This window comes from Neoarius graeffei, chromosome 8 (genome assembly GCF_027579695.1).
Source record: "Neoarius graeffei isolate fNeoGra1 chromosome 8, fNeoGra1.pri, whole genome shotgun sequence".
Lineage (NCBI taxonomy): Eukaryota > Metazoa > Chordata > Actinopteri > Siluriformes > Ariidae > Neoarius > Neoarius graeffei.
In genome coordinates, this window is record NC_083576.1 from 68,278,304 (window position 1) to 68,298,928 (window position 20,625).

At 43.4% G+C, this 20,625-nt stretch overlaps 1 protein-coding gene across 1 annotated transcript; it reads left to right on the plus strand.

Moving 5' to 3' along the window:
• Positions 1-396: 396 nt before the first annotated feature.
• ehd1a (EH-domain containing 1a) lies at positions 397-20,247 on the plus strand. Its single transcript, XM_060928087.1, has 5 exons — positions 397-1,133; positions 9,634-9,731; positions 17,229-17,641; positions 18,383-18,547; positions 18,780-20,247. The coding sequence occupies exons 1-5, from the start codon at positions 736-738 to the stop codon at positions 19,308-19,310; spliced, it is 1,605 nt and encodes a 534-aa protein (XP_060784070.1). The 5' UTR covers positions 397-735; the 3' UTR covers positions 19,311-20,247.
• Positions 20,248-20,625: the final 378 nt, after the last annotated feature.

Here is a 20,625-nt window from a genome sequence, read left to right on the forward strand (position 1 = left end):
CTGAATTAATTCTAATTCTAATTTTTGAGAAGTGTGAGACAGTTCTAATTCTTGTTCTAATTCTTCACATATGAATTCTTAAGAAGCGTGAGACAGTTCTAATTCTTAACATATGAATTCTGATTCTAATTCTAATTCTTTTAACCTATCATGAAATAAACTACTTATATGAAAGTACACACTCAAATGAAATTATATATAACATAAATTGTAATTCACATCTATATGAATTCTACTTTGGCCGTTACAGTAGGTGTGAATGTGAGTCTGGATGGTTGTGCAGCCCTGTGATGACCTGGATTCTGATTGTACCTGTTTATTCGGACGGAAGTGTGTGGTGTAAAATGAGGACTTTTATTTTGAAATAAAAGACTCCAGTTCCGCCTTTGTGCTTCAGGCGGAGTCCAGTTGACGCAGTCGATCCGGAAAGTAGTTAAATGGTTTGTGGCTTGCTCCAGCTGCACGTCTTTCGTTTTCATAAAGGAAATAAAACCGAAGTGGTTTGGTTTCTGGCTCCAGAGTGGACACAGCTTCACAATCAAGGATTTTTTTTTTTAAAAAAAAAGAAAAGTCTTCTGTGGTGGTTGAGCTCAGGGAGGGAGGTGACCAGAATCCGGGCGGGACCGTCTCAACTTTCTCACAGCAAGTCTGCCTGCGTGGAGAGCTCGCACTCATACTGTTCCTGCCCCGAGGGTCGGTGTAGTAGCCTGGGTCGGTTCTGTTTTGTAGCCTACCATGTTTAGCTGGTCTAAAAACAACGGGAAGAAGGAGCCGGAGCTTTTTCAGAATGTCTCCGAGGGCCTGAGGCGCCTGTACCGCCAGAAGCTCTTCCCTCTGGAGGACACCTACCGCTTCCACGACTTCCACTCCCCGGCGCTCGAGGATGCTGACTTCGATAACAAGCCCATGGTGCTTCTGGTCGGTCAGTATTCCACCGGAAAAACGACCTTCATCCGGCACCTGATGGAGCAGGATTTCCCTGGGATGCGGATTGGACCAGAGCCCACTACAGACTCCTTCATAGCAGTGATGCACGGAGAGCAGGATGGGGTCATACCGGGCAACGCACTGGTGGTGGACCCGAAAAAACCTTTCCGAAAACTCAACGCCTTCGGAAACGCTTTCCTCAACAGGTAGGGATCAGCACTGATGTGTCCTTCTTTCTTACACACACCACATTCAAGGGTACAAATGTGGAATTTGGCCTCTCTGACAGAAAGAAAAGAAAGCACAACTTTATTCATCACACACTTGCGAAATTTCCTGTCTGTATTTAACCCATCTGAAGCAGTGAACACACACACACACACACACACCCAGAGCAGTGGGCAGCCATGCGAACAGCTCCTGGAGAGGAGTTGGGTGCCTCGTTCAAGGGCACCTCAGCCCAAGGCTGTCCCATATTAACCTAACCGCATGTCTTTGGACTGTGTGGGGAGAACATGCAAACTCCACACAGGAGCCAGGTTGTCCAGTTAAGGCCTCTGCATGCTCTTGCGACAAGGCTTTCGCAGACAGCTTTTCGCAGACAGTTGTAATTTATCGTTGAGCGGGGAGTAATAGGCGTGCGCGATGTTATTCACCGCCACAACGCAAGGGGGCGCGAAGTCGCAAAATCGCTAGTAGTTGGTGGGTGTGGTTAATGGAGTGTTTATCCTCCGGTTACTTATAATGACTAGAACTGGAGTCGTATAGATGTACTCACTTCCTCGATCAACCGCTCTTCGTGCTGCTCCATCTTTGCTCGTGTTTTTAAAAATGGTGGTCGTGAAAACAAACCGAAGCGGAAGTGCGTGTACAGCGGATGTAGAGTGGACCAGTCAGAGCCCTCTTGTCTGCGAGGCTTCTGCGGTGGTCACAATTTTTGGGAGGTGCGCGCAGAGCGTCTGCGAGGGGGGGGGCTACGCAGACGCCATCTGCGACGCCATCTGCGACGACTGCGTTGTCAGCATAAATTGGCCTTTAGAGGGTGTTTCTGCTGAGGTTCAGTTTGTCCACAAGGGAGTGCCTCAAGGTTCAGTACTAGGCCCCTTGTTGTTTTCCTTGTATATAAATAATATTGGAATGAATATTCCAGATGCAACCTTTTCATTTTTATGCTGACGACACAGCTTTATATATTGCTTTGCACCCATGCCTGCAAAAGTGTTTGCACTTCTGCAGAAAGTATTTAATAGAGTGCAAGAACAACTTGTTCTAAATGCAGATAAAACAAAACTTGGGTTATGTTTTTTACTAACTCTAAATCAGCAAGATCAAGTCAGCCTGTCATTATCACCAGTGACGGTCAACAAATTGAACTTGTATCTACTTTTAAATATTTGGTTTTTGATTGATGACCACTTGTCTTTTAAGACACATTCCGTATACTTTAAAGAAGCTGAAGCTTTTACTTGGATTTTATTTTAGAAATTAGTCTTGCTTTTCTTTTAGGGTGAAACAAACTGGTGGAGTCTACCTTTCTTCTAATTATTGATTACGGTTATGTTATATATGAATGCCTCTGCTCAATGCCTCCACAAACTGGACAGTGTGCATCATGGTGCTCTTAGGTTTATTACAAACTGTAGAGCTCTAACTCAATCACTGTGTCTTATACAGCAAAGTAAACTGGCCATCTTTGTGTGTAGAAAGGCCCTTGCTGGCTGCTGGGTTCGAACCCAGAACCTTCTTGCTGTGAGGCGACTGTGCTAACCACAAGTCATTATTATGAGACATCCATCCATCCATTCCTGTCCTACAGGGTCGCAGGCAAGCTAGAGCCTATCCCAGCTGACTATGGGCGAGAGGCATGGTACACCCTGGACAAGTCGCCAGGTCATCGCAGGGCTGACACACATACAGACAACCATTCACTCGCAGTCAATTTCGAGCCACCACTTAACCTAAACTGCATGTCTTTGGACTGTAGGGGAAGCTAGAGGAAACCCACGCAGACACGGGGAGAACATGCAAACTCCACACAGAAAGCCCCCCCGTTGGTCACTGGGTTCGAACCCAGAACCTTCTTGCTGTGAGGCGACCGTGCCGCCCATGTCAGTGCACTCGAACTTATTTGAGTTCAGGTTTCCAGAAGTAAATGTTTTCATTGGCCCCAGTGTCACTTGGTTACACTGGGATCCTGTTATCTGATCCAACACTATGGTCTGGTTTAATATCTAGACTGGTTCCTTGATAGTTAGTTATAGCCATACCTACAGTACTATGGCACCCAAGGTGACTTTCTGTAAGCAGCCACCCATTCATTTGGAAAATAGCTCCATGTTTAAATATTGGGCTGGAGGCTCCATTCTGACACGTGTATAGTACTAAACTATCTTTCCTTGTTATTGGGGTGATGTCAAGTGTAATTTTTTTTTTTTTAAGCCTTTCAGTATACCTTTTTTTTTTTTTTTCAATTTTTACTCATTAGCCTACGAATGCAGCTTAAAGGGCATATCACAGGTAAATTCAGGAGCAAGATCAATGTAATTCTCCTATTTTATATTAAACTTTGGTCAAATGTCACATTTTGTGCTATATATAATTTTTTTTTTTTTTTAAAACCTTGCACAATACCAGAGAAATTCAGTTGAAAATCACGCCATTTGAGGTGAATTGGTCCGCCTCTGAAAAAACTTGGCATTTGGATTTCCCAGGAAATTTTTTATTTTTTTGTGACGTCATGTGCGGGCACCTCCCTCTGAATCCTATGTCAGCGTTGGTTTGTTTATGAGAAAACGACCTGGTGGTTTTCTGCAAATTTCTTCAATGTTATCACGTAATTATTAAAATGGTTAACAGATGTATCGTAGGATGGTGTAGCAACACCAATCTTGATGGGATTAGTACTCATCGTTTCCCAAAAGACCGGACGATGAGAGAGAAATGGGAGCGCTTGGTCTACACAGGCTGTGCACTGAAACTGCAAGCTCGCGCAGCCTGCTGGCGCTTCCGCAGGTGACGTCACAAATCTGGTTCCAGACTCCCTTGGGATTTTTCCAGATGCGTTTTATTTTATTTTTTTCTGCTGTAGACAGATGGCCTTGTGCAAAATTACCCTTCTGGATGAGTGTGTAAAGGGACATACTTTTCATAAAAAAAAAAACGAAATTGGTCCAGAATATGCACTTTAAAACCCTTGGGCATCACCCCCAACAACAAGGAAAAGTTTGTGTGTAGAGTTTTTTGTTTGTTTCCTCCCCCCACAAGTGTAGCATATAGACTCTGCTCTGTTTCAGTCAAGTTGAGTTATGGCTGTAATCTGGAAGCCAGACTTGAGTTCATTGTTATTCCATGACCAGATGAAGTGGTTTGCTCATTTTGCTCTCAGGGTGTGTTTTGGGAATCATACCACTATTTCATAATCTGGAAAATTCCTGAATTTTTGATTGTATTGCAGTTTGGCTAGGTAGATCAGGAACTGCTTGGGGAGTCCTTGATGTGATCATGTTAGAATTTCCTTTTGAGAGGGGAAAGCCATCTGTTTTAAAAGCTTTGATTGTTACGACGTATTGAGAGGTGTGTAAAGCTTGTCAATGAGTCAGAGATGCAATACGTCTGGGTCAAAAATGATTCTGACTAAAATGATTTCAGACCATTGGGTTATGTGGATACGGTGATTCAACCAACACTCGTGGTTTCGAGGTGATATATTAGCCAAGGTACTTAAAACACACGTAGTATTAGTAAGATGTCGATGACTTTGTTACAGATCATTTGCACATGATTGCGTTTTTATAATATTAGCATGACTAAAGCCGGTCTTGTAATAATGATTAACCAATAATGTATTGAGAAGTCATGAATGTCACTTTGATCCATGTTGCTGAGAAACTGTTGGCATACCTGGCCACCACCCAGCTCCAGCAGTGACTTCTACTGACTTTGAACTACTGAAAATGAAACAGTAAGTCAGTTGGCCCTATTCTCCTGACAGGGATTTTCCAACCTGCTGTGATTTTCATTTGCCACAAAATGCCCCAGGCTTGTTTTTGCCCTTAAATACATGTGGTTAGATTTAAGTGTACTCTGTCTCACATGTAAAATATTTGTCCAGTTTCCTAAACTGGGCTGATACTGAGTCATTCAAAGAAGGTCAATGGAAAACGCCCATTATTTGGTGACCAACACATACACTGTGTCATGCTGGTGGGGACTACCCATGCTGTCAAATGAAACAAAAACTTGTCTGATCTAAATTTATAATATCAAGCTAAGCCAGAATTGAGTGCAGCATATCCTATCTAATGAGGAGGATTAAACATGGACTGATTAGTTTCTTCTTTGAGGCAGAATTCTCTTCACTTATGCCGCTTTTCCACTACCAACGTGGCTGAGTTGAGTTGGGCCGTGCCGTGCTGAGTGGGGCTGTTGGAGTTGCATTTCGACTACAACCGCGCTGAACCGTGCTGGCTGGAAGTGGGTGGACACATTGGGTGGAGTTAGCGAAAGTGGGTGGACGTCACGTGATGTCGTTAGGCGGCGCAAACGGTGACATCAGTGACCTTTTAAGCGGTAGTCTCATGACCCGGATAGTAAACAATAAACATGGAGTCGCTAGTGTTGCTGGTCTTGGTGCTGTGGCTTGTTGTCACCGACAACGCCAACAGATACTGGCAAGAGCGTATAGATGAGGCGAGGCACATAAGGCTTCAGAAATTCTCGTAATTCTTCTTCTTCTTCCGGGTTTATGGTGTTTACAGATCCCAGCGTGCTCGCAGGGCGTGTGTGGGCGTGTGAGGACACTCCTCCTCACCAATCAGTGCACAGGGGAGTGTCTGCTCACGCCCCTAGCCCCACTCGGCTCGGTTTGGCTCGCTTCAGCCCCACTCCAAAACCGTGCGAGTTTTGGTTGCTGAGTAGGGCTGAAGCGAGCTGAGTCGTGCTGCTCTAAGGTAGTCGAAACGTGAGCCGTGTCGGGCTGAAGTGAGCCGAAAAAGGGTAGTGGAAAAGGGCCATTAGTACTTTTTTTTTTTTTTTTTTAAAGCTACAGAAATCTCTTGTGGGTTTTTTTTTTTTTCCTTCATATTTGACTTTTCGTTATTTCAAAATAAACCAAATCCTCACGCTTGGGTGCAGCCCTGCATTTCATTACTGTTCTGCTTATTCATTCAGTTGCTCATCAAAATCACAGCGAGTCTGAATATGATAAACCAAACACTTATTTGGGAACTGACTCTGCAAGATATTGTGCAGCTGCCAGTAAGAAATTTACACTAGATCTGCTGAAACAGGATTTTTTTTTTTTTTTTCTCTAAGCAAAACAAGCCACGAGGCAGGGGTTAGTTCTTGTTCTGGCTGCTGAACTCTCTCTTCCCCTGACCTTTAATGGGAACGCTCCGGAGAGAAGCGTCACCATCAGCCCTGTAGAGTTTAAGGTCGGTCAGAATGAAGAGTGAAACAGGAATTAGTTTACCTAGCCTGCAGTTTTGTGTAATCACTTTTTTGTTTCCTGTAATTGCTGTATGGCTCTCACATGTCAGTGCTTCTCTATTATTCTGTGTCTGAACCCTGTTGTTCTCTGTTTTCTGCGCTGCAAGCATGAATGAACCTGAACTGTGTTCAAATTCTATCCTAGAAGAGACCCAAACGTATTCAGAATGACTGTGGTCATTGGGTTTAAGCCGGTCTGTAGAATTACAATTGTTTCTGAAAACGGTAAAAAAAAAATTTGATATGGGGCTGACTGCTGTGAGGATGGACAGACTTTATTGCTTTCTCTACTTTTTTGTTTCTGTTGAGTGGGGTGTTTTAAACCCCCATTTTTATCTCAAATTTGCCATTTCTCTACAAGTATGCTAAATCTTTATTAATAGCTGAGGTTAAATCCTCGATGGCTTTGTGAGGGTAAAGCTGTATGCCCTACCTAGTGCCCTCATGTGTAGTGTAGTGTAGTGTGCTACTGTTTTCACTGCAAACTCAGTTTTGGTCATTTGCCAATTTCCACCCACTATCGTTCACCTCTACACCAACAGAGGAGGGCGGGGCCTGCTTTGTACTTGTGTTAAATCCCATTTGCATTGCGTCACAAAGAGGGGGGGATTATGGGTGGGCATGGCATGCAGAAACATGTTCGCTCACTTCCAGCCTGAGAGGTGACTGTGTGTTATGCATAACTGTGGTGCTGTGCATTGACTGGCCTTCAGGTGAATGTCGATTGATTTGCTGCAGAGGTGTAGCCGGTTGCGTGAAAGCTGTTCTAAAACGTTGCAACGTTTTCTATTAACATACAGGATGTTCAGTTCAGAGTAGCACTGTTCCAAGTATGTCTCGAGTAACGTTTTTAAAATGTAAACAGGGTGGCATGATGAAGTGGTTAGCACTGAAGGTTCTGGGTTCAAGCCCAGTGGCCAACGGGGGCCTTTGTGTGGAGTTTGCATGTTTTCTGCGTGGGTTTCCTCCGGGTGCTCCGGTTTCCCCCACAGTCCAAAGACATGCAGGTTAGGTTAACTGGTGACTCTAAGGCTACGTTTACATTACGTCGAATCAGCGGATCATCAGATTAACGTTCTTAAAACGATTCGCGTTGACACTAAAACCGTTAGCCGTGCACACAGCAACACCAATACGCGGATACGCTCGGCTCCGCAGGCATCCTGCGCTCCAAATCACTCTGCCCTGAACAGCGAGTGCCCTCTGGAGGGTGCGCACTCCGGCCCTGCGCAGCTCACAGAGCGCGCGAGTGAAGTGAACAAGCCACGATTCGGGACTGAGCCGCTGTGTGTGTGATCCCAGCGCATATCACTTATTACTTGCAAGTGGAAGGATGGCAAGCCTAAAGACAATCATAACTACACAATGGGCAGTATTTGCATCAGTATTTGCAGTATTTTCATACTTTTATACTCTTTAATGAAAGGTGATACAAGGCGGAAGTCTGCGCCGTTTTTCAGCAGTCGCGTCACATGACCAACGCCAGCGAATCAGGAAGGTGGATGTCACAGTGACGTTGTCCAATGAGACGCCAGCTAGAGCTCAGCACAGCGTATTCGCGTATTCTCAATGTTTACACAGCACCGGAGCTGATACGATCTAGATTGAATACGTGGACGCTGGCGGATTCCCGTTTCCCCGCTTTTTCAGGGGGGTTAATGTAAACGGACAGTGCGTCCGCGAAGAAAACGAGACAGATACGGTCTAGTGTAAACGTAGCCTAAATTGACTGTAGGTGTGAATGTGAGCGTGAATGGTTTTGTCTCTGTCAGCCCTGTGATGACCTGGCGACTTGTCCAGGGTGTACCCCGCCTCTCGCCCGTAGTCAGCTGGGATAGGCTCCAGCTTGCCTGCAACCCTGTACAGGATAAGCGGTTACAGATAATGGATAAATTGTAAACAGTATTATCCAATTACATCTACTTTTTTTTTTTTTTTAAATAGATGTACTCTATCTGAACTGCCTTTGAAAGTGTAGTCTCTTAAAATAAAAGCTTGAAGAATAAAGAACAACACTTCAGAAAGACCATATTTTGTAATTGAGTCCCTTGTTTTGTAATTGAGGTTTGTTTGTTTTTTTCCCCCTCTCTCTTTCTTTTCCCACCAGCACTTTTAAATTTTATCGCCGTTAAAGCACATGAACAGGCAATTAATGTTCCAAAATAAAATCAGCTTGAGATTTGGGCTTTCCCTCAGCACTTTTCAAAACCAGTTATGCTTGTGTTTTACTCCTTTTTGTTCATTTTTTTCCCTCCCCCTTTTCACCTTTTTTAAAGTTCTGTTTGATCCCCCCCCCTCCAAAATGTACACGCTTGCTTTCGATTTCACTGTGCAAGTGTCTGCATGATGCTCTAAGCTAGCAAAAGTATAAAATAAGCTCAAGTCTTGCACAGACTTCCTGAGATGCATCAAACCACCTGCAACATGCTTTTTCGAAATACTGTGCTGCGTCACAGGGCAGTGCAATACACCCTGAGGAAAGCACGAACTGTTCTGTTCCACGTGCATGAGCTCATAGACTCCCAGAGCTGCTCTGAATAACTGGGAAGAGATTAATGCCGTCCCTCCCTCTCAAACGCTGATCTCTCATCAGTAGGGCTGAGGCTTTTCTTTTGCGCCATTTGGGAAGACTTTCAGCTGTTCCAGAAGAATGTTCTGGCTGAGTCTCACGTTGTATGACCTAAGCTGGGCTTTTACTTTGCATTTGAATTCCAATCAAGTGCTGAGGCAGAACAAAAGACGTGTAGAACGAGAAACTGAACCAGAGGCCAAAGTTCGTGTGACGATGAGATGGAAGAATGTGCTTCTCTACATGTTAAGACCACAGTGTCTCATGAAGAGGTGTGTTTTTAATAAATGCTCTCTCGAATGCAGTGAGAGCATTTTATTTGTAGGAATGCTCCTTCTTAGTCATGCCAGTAATCTGATCTTGAACAAATAAGCTATGCAAAAGCTTCTAGTGTGTGACAGCATGAATTTTCATTTTCTCTAAGGACATGCTCACAGAATTGTTTACATTGGATGGATAGTAACTGCCACATTCAATCCAACCACACACACAACATAGTATGTTTTTATGAAAGAAGATTCCCAGTCTTTTACGGCAGCATTGTGAATCATGTGATCCAGGTGTGATTGAGGTGTGACAACTGACCTTGTGCAAACTTGCTAAACATGTTTTACCAATTATCTTACTCTCTCCCCCGTCTCTTTGTGCAGGTTTATGTGTGCTCAGCTGAAGAACCCTGTTCTAGAGAGTATCAGTATCATCGATACGCCTGGCATCCTGTCAGGGGAGAAACAGAGGATAAGCCGAGGTCAGCAATTCCCCTGGGGATCTTTTTCTCCTTTGTTCTTATCTGTTCAAGAGAGCCTTTCACAAAAGTTTTCATGTTTTGGTGACACTTTTACTATGATTTTATGAAACCTGGTTTCTCCCTGCTTCTGTGATGTGCTTTAGGTTATTGACGTGTTTTAAAGAATGCACACCACACATTTAGCCTCCATTTTGTCTTCAGCACCACGTGTGAAATAAATATGGTGTAGTTTTTTTTCCCCCCTCCTGTGACTTTAAAATCCATGCAACGATATGTACAGTACGCCTTTTGGCGGATGCCGCCTTTTTCACGGCTGTCTGGGGGACTTGTGTGAATCGTGCAGATCCGATTTTTTTTTTTTTTTTGGGGGGGGGGGGGGGGGGGGGGGGGGGGGGGGGGTGGGGTGTTGGAGTGTCTGATTTTATAATTTCATCAAAGTAAATCTGTATTTAAAATTACTAAATAAGCAAATGCCGTTACAGTCCATGAAACATAGGAAGTATAAGTATGAGAAGAAAACAGTAAATCAGAAAGCTGCGCACGGGAAAGCCAATTGGCTGCACGCCATTATCTGCTGCTGGCTGCACTTCACTGCACGCGCAAGGATTTCCATCAGTCCAACGTAAGTTACGTAATTGGCTTTACGTGCGCAGCTTTGATTTACTGTTTTCTTCTCATACTTCCTATGTTTCATGGACTGTAACGACATTTGCTTATATAGTAATCTTAATACAGAATTTACTTTGATGAAATTATAATCACACTCCAACCCCCCCCCCCCCCCCCCCCCCCCCCCCCCAAAAAAAACTCATCGGATCTGCACGATTCACACAAGTCCCCAGACAGCTGTGAAAAAGGCGGCATCCGCCAAAAGGTGCGCCGTTTGCATCCATGAAACTAAATGAAGAGGAAGTAGTAAGCCAAGCAGAAGCAAAAGTCCCTGAACTCAAGCCACTGAACACTCCATCTAACCAGAAGATGCCCATCTAACACTTGTATACAGTGGCATGTAAGAGGATATTAACTCAAAGCGTAACCGCAATTTTGACTCATTCCCTTATTTTAATCCTATAGTGAGAGTTGGGTGGTTTGAGAAGCAGTTTAATTTGATGGCAGAAAAAAGCTTCTTGCTAAAGTTCGTGGTTTTCTCTTGCCACACATCCTGCTTCAGTGCACACAAACACTGAAGCACACCTGACATTACATGCTGTGTGCATTTGCATAGGGGCTTGTAAGCACCAGTGAGTAAGCTCAGGATTCACTTTGCTTTATATAGCGCCAGGATTTTTTACATGCAAAAGGCCGTCTAAACTTTTTTTTTTTCTTGTACCACGACAGTCATTGGCATGGTGTAGTTTGTTTATTTCTTCAGTGTAGCTTCTGTGAATGTTAAGCTGCATAGATAATCTCGTACTTTGCACAGATGCTTTAACTTCAGCTTTGTTTATAGCATTATATAAATAACTCTGACCCAAAGCAGTTTTAGAGAAATGCAGATTTAGATCACTAATGAGCAAAAAAAAAAAAAGGAACAGTGATGAGCAAAAACTCCCTGAGGTGACATGAGGAAGGAACCCATTCTCTTAAGGGTGATACCGGATAGTGGGATTATAAATCAATACAGTATACAGGTGTATAAGAGGAGAGACAAATGGTGCCAAGTCCGTTGAAAGGATGTTCATTCTGAGCATATTTTGAATAGAGGACTGGGTTGAACACAGGAAAATGTCTGTCTTTATAACAGCAACAGTTGAGTACAAGTCTTCTGTATAGAGATCTGATTATCCACTGAAGGCAGGGTGTGTCTTGCATAAACTGCAGGTCTTTAGGGTTTTGTTGTGGAAGCTTCCAAAGCAGCGGAAGAGTCCCAAATGGTGCTGCTGACTCTCTGCCATTCCGGTGCTTGAAATGATTAATGTTTAGCCAAGTTTGTTGACCTCGTGTTAGAATATCATGACTCTCAACATACCCTGTGTCCCAAATGACCCTCAAATAGCACTGTTGGCTTATTTCTTTTTTTCCTTCATGGAAACATAGTTATGCAATATGATGGAAATGGATGGTCCAGTGTTCACACTTCTTGGCAAGCTATGCCATATAATTGGTATTCTTTCTAAAGGCCTCTGCATGTTCTTGTGACAAGGCTTTTGCAGATAGCTTTTCGCAGGCAGCTGTAATTTATCGTTGAGCGGGGAGTAATAGGCGTGCGCGATGTTATTCACCGCTACAACGCAAGGGGGCGCGAAGTCGCGAAATCACTAGGAGTAGTTGGTGGGTGTGGTTAGTGGAGTGTTTATCCTCCGGTTACTTATAATGACTAGAACTGGAGTCGTATAGATGTACGTACTTCCTCGATCAACCGCTCTTCGTGCTGCTCCATCTTCGCTCGTGTTTTTAAAAATGGCGGTAGTGAAAACAAAACAAACCGGGAAAGTAGGGAAGCGGAAGTGCGTGTACAGCGGATGTAGAGTGGACCAATCAGAGCCCTCTTGTCTGCGACGCTGTCTGCGAGGCTTCTGCAGTGGTCACAATTTTTGGGAGGTGCGCGCAGAGCGTCTGCGAAGGTGGGGGGGGGGCTACGCAGACGCTATCTGCGACACCGTCTGCGAGGACTGGGTTGTCAGCATAAATTGGCCTTAAGTCTTCACTTTGGTGCCTTTCTTGGGTGCACTAGTCCTTTTTTAAAAAAAAAAAAAGTATAATCACAAACATAATGCTGCATTACTCGCGTGTTTGTGTGTTCTCGCTCATGTGAGTTTAGCGAACCAGTGAAACTTTTTTTTTTATAGTTTTCACTTCAGGAATTTCCATTCCCATTGCAGCTCAGTGGAGTGTTGGCTCAATACACATTTGGTTTCAGTGTTGCACCAGGCATAGTTTCCTGTCAATTCCCCCAACCCCATCTGCTGAGAGTTGGTCCTATCCAAAGTTTGGATTTTCTTCGGCCTCTTTGAGCTCACTGTAACCCTAAGGAGGAAATGGCACCTCCAGCTGCAGTGGTTGGGGAGCAGACTCTAGCTGACGCTGCACATAATCCGCGCTAGCATGGCTATTTTAAAGGGCCCACACTCAAAAGGCCTTTATGTTCAAGTGTTGCCTGGAGTTAATGTTGTAACCACCTCATGGCAATGCTTTAGTTTTTCCCCATTGTGGCTTTGGTTTATTTATTCATTACAGCAGTCTGAAACTCTCTTGATTTTGATTCATTGCAGCAAACCATTATAGTACTATCTACAGCCCATGTTGCGTTGCTGTTGTGTTGACGCGTCTGTCTGTGACCAGGTTTTAGAGTGGCTGTGGGAGGGTTTGAGGGCTTCAGGAACAGTGTGGGTAATTCACACCAGTGCTACCGACCAGAAACTGAAACTCTGTTTACCAAGTGTACAGGTCACATGGAGAAATCGGAACATACAAAATGCCAAAACTTATGATGCATATGTGTCAAGTTATTTGACTATATACGTATAAACTGTGCTTTAAATGCTGAAATCAAAATGCTAATGTGCAGCTGAATGCATGACTGTAATATGGTAAGTGGTCAATATTAGAGCAAGGATTTGGTGTATTGTACAGTGCAAGTATGAGCATATTGCACATAATGGCCTATATATTCTCATGTTACACAGAAGAATGGAGACCAGTAGTATGGGTATTATAGCTCCTCCATGTGGGTCCCCCCCCCCATGGACAAGGGTCATTGGAGAGCACCAGTCTCTTGGTCATGGTCGTCTAAGCATAATTGCCTTTGGGAAGAAATTTTGTGATCATGCATACTTGTACAGCTCAACTAACTTTTTTTCCATGAACTTGAGAATGGAATTTGTGAGTCACATGTCTAAATAAGCATGTGTTAAAGCTAAATCATTCTCAAAGTTTACCTCCAGTTAATAATGATGAATCCATTAAAGCAATAAGCCATCAGATAAATGCAGTGTAGTTAAAGGATTGGAAATTAAAGTTCTCCAAAAATACGTCAAGTCAAAGGCCCTCTCACGCCAGAATCTGGTCTTCCCAGGCAGTCTCCTGTCCCAGTACTAACTAGCTTTTTGAGGCATATAGGTGCGGCGCCGATTTTCTGTTTCCATAGCCCTCGGCCTCTCGCCTATACATCGAGGGTTACGGTGGGGGGCTAGTCCTCTGGTAACTGCTAGAGTTGTCTTCCCTACTCGTATCGGTATTGCAGCGTACCTTGCCAGATGGTAGTCGGTACCATTTTTATGATGGTCTTTGGTATGGCCCGACTGCGAGTAGAACTCACGATCTCCCGGTCGAGAGGCAGATATGCTGACTGCTAGACCAACGTGCGGTCCAGAAATATGCAATGGAGTATAAAATATTAAAATAAAATTATATCCCCTATGGTTTTTGAAGTAGGGTCTCTGCAGCATGCAACTTTTTATATTTAAAAGAAAAAAAAAGTTAGAGGAAGGAATCACAACCCTAGATTAACATTATTAGGTAGCTTAGTAAACTAGACCCACCCGCCTAGCGGCCAAAAATATTTTTGCCTACGAGTGGGTCTAGCCTCGCACCATATCAACAAAACACCCCGGGCATCAAATCGTGCCCACCAATCACAACGCAAGGTTTTTGTTTGAATTCTTTGGGTGGGCTTTTGCAGGAGTGACGACAAGACTGCGCGACGCTGGAGAAAGCACAACAGGAAAGATGGCTACGGCTAGTTAACAGCGCACGTTTGACTCCGCTTTGGAATCAGTTTTAGAAGAATTAGACTTGGAGTTTTCGTTGAAACATGAGCAGGAAGAGGCTCTCCGCTCATTCCTTTTCAAGAAGGACGTTTTCGCTGTTTTGCCGACCGGCTATGGCAAAAGTCTGATCTACCAGCTGGCTCCGCTCGTAGCCAAAAGGATGGGGCTAGTTTGTGCAATACGAAGAATTAATAAACAGCTTTGAAACATTTACTTTTTGATTTTCTTATTTTCCTGTTATTTTAAATTTAAGGGAAGTTATTTCACCAAACACCACTAAATAAAAATAAAAACTCCAACAGTTTAAGCAAACACTTGAAAAAAAGAGTGTATGTTAAGTATGTGGTACAGACTCCAAACTTGTGGTCATTATCTCCAAACTTCTTAATATCTAGAACCTGTTTATTAATTAATACGCATTTTGAAAAATTATTTCAAGGCCTCCCCCACTGCTTTCTGTCGCTCTGACTACGTCACAGTTGCGCTGATTGGTCAGAGCGTTGGCCTATACGCACAGAGACCGTTTGAAAGACAACGGGTTGTTCCTCCCACACCCTTCGGAAATGTCTACGACCGAGACCAGAATAAATATTCACATTTAGTCTGGCTTGCCAGGCTAATTATTAGGCCTAAAATCTAAATGTAAAGTTCAGGGGAAAAAAAAAAAACTCTGGTTCCAATAAATAAAATTATTGTACATGCAATATGCCAAATTTGTAAAATAAATATGTACTGAGTGCCTATTGAAAGTTTGAGAACTGCTGATGTATTTGTGGGGAAACCTGCACTCTTCTGCTTTTCTTCATTGGAGGACTGGAATCAACTTTGTCATAGAAATGGAAAAATCTGTTTGGCAGAAGGTTATGTTTCCATTTGAACCCCTGACATGCCCTCATGTTTACTTTCTCTCTCTGTCTCGGTCTAGTGCGCACATGCACGCACAAATATGTTGTAAGCATAGTCTCTGACTACGTGGCTGTGTTTTTGGCATTTAACACCAGCTCCAGTCTTCACAGATCACATGACAGCACTTCTAATCAAAACCATAATGCATTCCCTTCTCTTTATTACCATATGGCTCACTGCCTTCATGCCTGCTGCCTTCCCGTCACTGGGAAACACATGCTGCTTTGTGAGTTTGCTTTATTGTAATCTTTAAAAACGCTCTCAAGCTCTAGTGGGTTACCGACTATAAAACAGTTTGTCATTGTTGCGGCCAACTGCGTCATATCTATAGCCCACTCTGTTCCACTGCGTCTCATCTGGTTGCTGTGACTAAACTGTCCAATCCAGGCAGCACAGTACTGCAGAGTTTAGCATTCTACCTCATTTAGCACATCTGGTTCAACACATTAACTAATTACCAAGGCCTTTAGAGATTAATCTCTGGTCTGAAATCTCTGTAGGGCTGTGGTCCTTGAGGATTTGAATTAGGGGTGGGCAAAAATATCGATACAGCGATATATCGCGATACTTTGTCTTCCGATTCAATATCGATACTCAATTTGAATATCTTTTTTTTTTTTTTTTTCAAATAATAAATCATGTTTCACACGGGTTGTAAATCCAGTACGACTTCCGCACCTCCGCTCCGCAAGGTGTCGCTGTGCCGCTACCTCACTGCAAGGCACTCTTCGTCTTCTCTTTTTTTTCCCGGTGGTTGCATTGAGGGGGGGGAAAGCAAGCAAGCATGGCTGTTAACGTAAACTTAGACGCCGCCAAACTTTAAGGTAGATGTTTGGAGGCACTTTGGATTCCAAAGGAAAGGAGAAAAAAAACAGTGAGCTGGACAAAGAGTACGCACTTTGCAAAACCTGTTTCGCTCCAATTAGATATTCAGGTAACACAAACTTGCGAACTTACTTAGCACGACGCCACCCCGACATATTAGCTCAGCCGGAGCCACCGAAACCCGACCCGAAGCAAACCACACTGGACAGCGCCAAAGTCCTCCCGTCTACTTCAGTGATGTGTGACTTACTGTCACTGTGAACTTAATTTTGTCATTTAAGACCAAAGGCAAGAAGCTGCACTTTATTTTGCATTTTCAGTTTTAGTGTGTGTGAGACACTGCATTTTATTTTGAGTATTTACTCTAAGTTCAGAAGAAACATGATTCACTGAGGTTTCAATTCAGTTTCAGTGTGTGGACACTGACCCACACTGCACTTTGTTTCATAATTGTGCTCAGGGAGACCAAGATGCACACTGCACTTTTGAATGTGTTCCAGACAGTGTGTTCCTGCAAATATGTTGTAACTTGCGCTTGTATAGTTACAATAAAATGGCATGGATAATTTGAATTACATTGTTTTGACTCAGTTTGTCCCATGAATTATCACTATCATCTGATGTACATACAACTCGGATTTTAAGATGCATAATGCAGTTTACATTTTTCAGTGAACTATGTAGAATATCGCAATATCGTATCGTGACTCAAGTATCGTATCGTGATTCAAGTATCGTGATGCGTATCGTATCGTGAGGTCCTTGGCAATACCCACCCCTAATTTGAATGGAATATACGGAGACCAAGTATGCAAAGAGACTGTGTAGAACTCGAAGCATTAGGAATAGAGTAGAGCTGGGCAATATGGCAAACGTGTAATTTTGTCCGTCTATTCATTTATCCATCTCCGATATACACACTTTAAAACATCTTCACATTACACAAACAGCATGAGGGTCAACAAAGTCACAATATTACTATATCTCCTAGTCATAGAGAGGTATGACTAAGTTCATGAACATCTCTGATTAACCTTTTCTCCTTGACCTCTTGTAGGCTATGACTTTGCAGCTGTACTCGAGTGGTTCGCCGAGCGGGTGGACCGCATCATCCTGCTCTTCGATGCCCACAAGCTGGACATCTCGGACGAGTTCTCAGAGGTGATAAAAGCCTTAAAGAACCATGAAGACAAGATGCGTGTAGTATTGAACAAGGCAGACCAGATCAGCACACAGCAGCTGATGAGGGTGTACGGTGCCCTCATGTGGTCACTAGGGAAGATCATCAACACTCCAGAGGTGGTGCGGGTCTACATCGGCTCGTTCTGGGCACAGCCTCTCCATGTGCCGGATAACAGGAAGCTGTTTGAGGCGGAGGAGCAGGACCTTTTCCGAGACATCCAAAGCCTTCCACGGAACGCTGCCTTGAGAAAGCTGAATGATCTGATTAAGAGGGCACGTCTTGCCAAGGTAGGGGAAATAAGCGTGAGGAATTTAGCCTGTGGTTCCTATTACAGAGTCTGCTTGCTGAACAGGCGTGAAGGAGAGGTGTAGCTCTGCATTGTTTGCTGTTTTATTGAACTCTAACCTCAAGTTCCTACATGAGCCATAAAGCATCAACTGCTTTCACCCCATTTATCATAAGTGGTGAAACATTGTGGTCCACGTAGGAAGTGGGTTTTTAAAGGGGACCTGATTGGCTGGTGCACACTTATTTGGGTATCTGGAGTGCCCAGCAACCCACAAACTCTGAAATAAAACAACCAAGTCAGTTTTTGTGCTGCCTATTTCAGAAAACATGTGCTTCAACAAGCTGTTCAGATTTGGCTCTCCTTTCTATGTCACAAGGGGCGCTCACTATTAGAATTATCCCATCCCTCCATCTGAGTATCTCCACTTATGGCTTGAGACCTGCCTTTGTGAATGAATATTCATGAGAAAAGTGCTCCCTAATTGGCTGGTAGAAGAGGGGGCGGGGTGAGCATTGTCTTATTTAAAGGAGCAGGCACTCAAGTCAGCTGTTTTGAACAGGGCTGTTTAGACCAAGTGAGAAGGGAGCTGTGGTGCTTTATCCTTGTACTGTTTTGACCAAAGCATGTCCCAGACATTTCCTTAAGACCTCAGGGAACTGTCTCAGCTTGTGGAAAAGGGGTATAATATGTCACCTTTAAATCTCATTATACAGGTCAGTATTGCTTTCCCCCCCTTCAGGTTCATGCTTACATCATCACCTCTCTAAAGAAGGAAATGCCCAGCATGTTTGGCAAAGACAACAAGAAGAAAGAGCTGATTGCCAACCTGGGTGCCATCTATGAGAAGATAGAGAAAGAACACAACATTTCTCCAGGGGACTTCCCAAACCTCAAGAAGATGCAGGTAATGAGATTTGCATATCCAGAGAAAGTATATTGAATATTTAAACATGAATGTTTGGTTGATTTTTAAAAGTTAATTGCCTTTGAGCTTACCCGAGACTAATTTGTCAACTATGAATGCTTTTAATTGTTCAGAAATTTAAATATAGTGCAGATTTCATATTTTAAAAAAAAATTGGCCGTCTTGCGAGGCAAGTCATTACTAACGACATGCAACTTATTTACCTCTGCAGGACCTCCTAATTGCCCAGGACTTCACCAAGTTTCCTTCTTTGAAGACCAAACTGCTGGAGGCTGTGGAGGACATGCTGGCCAATGACATTGCCAAGCTCATGTCACTTGTGCGTCAGGAAGAGGCATCCATGCCTTCTCAGTCTGTGAAGGGTGGAGCCTTCGATGGTACCATGAATGGGCCGTTCGGCCACGGTTACGGTGAGGGTGCTGGTGAAGGTATCGATGAGCTGGAGTGGGTGGTAGCTCGTGACAAGCCGTCCTATGACGAAATCTTCTACACACTCTCGCCCATTAACGGCAAGGTGTCGGGTGCTGCTGCCAAGAAGGAGATGCTGAAATCCAAGCTGCCAAATACAGTGCTTGGCAAGATCTGGAGCCTGGCTGATGTGGACAAAGATGGCTACCTTGATGATGACGAGTTTGCCCTGGCCAACCATCTGATCAAGGTGAAGCTGGAAGGTTATGAGCTGCCTGCCAAGCTGCCCTCTCACCTGGTGCCCCCATCCAAACGTGACCCAGAGCAGCAGTGACCACCTGGAGCACCCCTTTAGCGCTTCAGCTATGGCTCATTTCAGGCTTTGACTTCCCTAGCCATTCCAGGATTCCTTCCAAATAGCACCTCAGCAGCTTTCATCACATCACACCATTTTATTAAAATAAAAACCAGTTGGGGCTTTTGAGAGACTCTTGCGGTTGCTGTACATACGGCTTTTTCCACCAAATTTATTGTAGTCTAGAGAAGTAGGTAGCAATATTCTACTTTCAGTCCTTTTTGGTTCAATGTGTTTTTATGACCATTAATTTCCTCAGAACTGTGATGGGTTTGTGTGTGTGGGTTTTTTTTTTTTTTGGGGGGGGGGGGGATCTTGATAAATTGAATCTGTCCTGGTTATACAATTAACTAATCATTGATACTCCACGGGGTTGTTATATGGATTCTGAAGCTGAAATATGCACAAATGAATATCTGGAATGGCTTTGGATCCAAAGACTGAACCTGATCTCCAAACAAGATGAACCTGTAAAAGACTGGGGGGGGGTTGAATTTGTATGAAAACGCAAGACACCACTTTCAGCAGAGGGTTGTTAGAAAAGATTGTAAAATGCACTTTGCTGGTACTAAGGCAATGGATGACAGCTTTGGAGGAGCATGGGCCAGGAGAAATTATGGGTGATGAATGGGGAAAAGAATAATGTGAACTATACAAGCATACAAATAAGGTATATCCCTATTCTTTGTTTGCAAACTTAACTTATTATTCTTTAAATCTGTATTTTTATATGTTTAAAATTTGACACTATAAAGGCTTCTCTTGATTTATGTTCCTGCCTACAAAGACGGTCATGCAGTTTCAGTCTTTTTTTTTTTTTTTTTTTTATTAAGTAGGTGGTGGGATTTCATAGTTTAATTTCTCTTATAGCAGTTCTGATCGATTTAAATAAAATAAATGTACATGGAAATGTTAACCAACTTCCTGTCTTTTATTGTGGTGGGGTGATTTTTTTTTTTAAATAAATTGTGGTAAACCAGTCTTCCAATAGTGGTTCCACAATGCCACAAATGTCCACATAATATTCAAAAGTATACACACATGCCAAAATTGCTGTATAGTGTGCTAGTGGCCACAGAGTAATATTGTCAGGTTAACTTTCAGTGGAACTTGCCATTCCCCAAACACTGATCCATTATTAGACTCGCATCCACTGTTTTAAACTTACCAAGTACATGCGTGCCCACAGAGCACCAAGTATGGCAGCTTATGCTGTGACTGTCTGCACTTTTACTTTTAGTTTCATCAAGACTGATTATTTTGCTTTGCTTGATTTACCAGTATTGCAGACTCT

Bases quoted from the DNA above. Each gene is read 5' to 3' on its own strand.
- ehd1a (XM_060928087.1), top strand. From the start codon at position 736: ATGTTTAGCTGGTCTAAAAACAACGGGAAGAAGGAGCCGGAGCTTTTT. The intron at 17,642-18,382 runs GTAGGGGAAATA...CCCCCCCTTCAG, and splicing joins AGAGGGCACGTCTTGCCAAG to GTTCATGCTTACATCATCAC. The intron at 18,548-18,779 runs GTAATGAGATTT...TTACCTCTGCAG, and splicing joins CAAACCTCAAGAAGATGCAG to GACCTCCTAATTGCCCAGGA.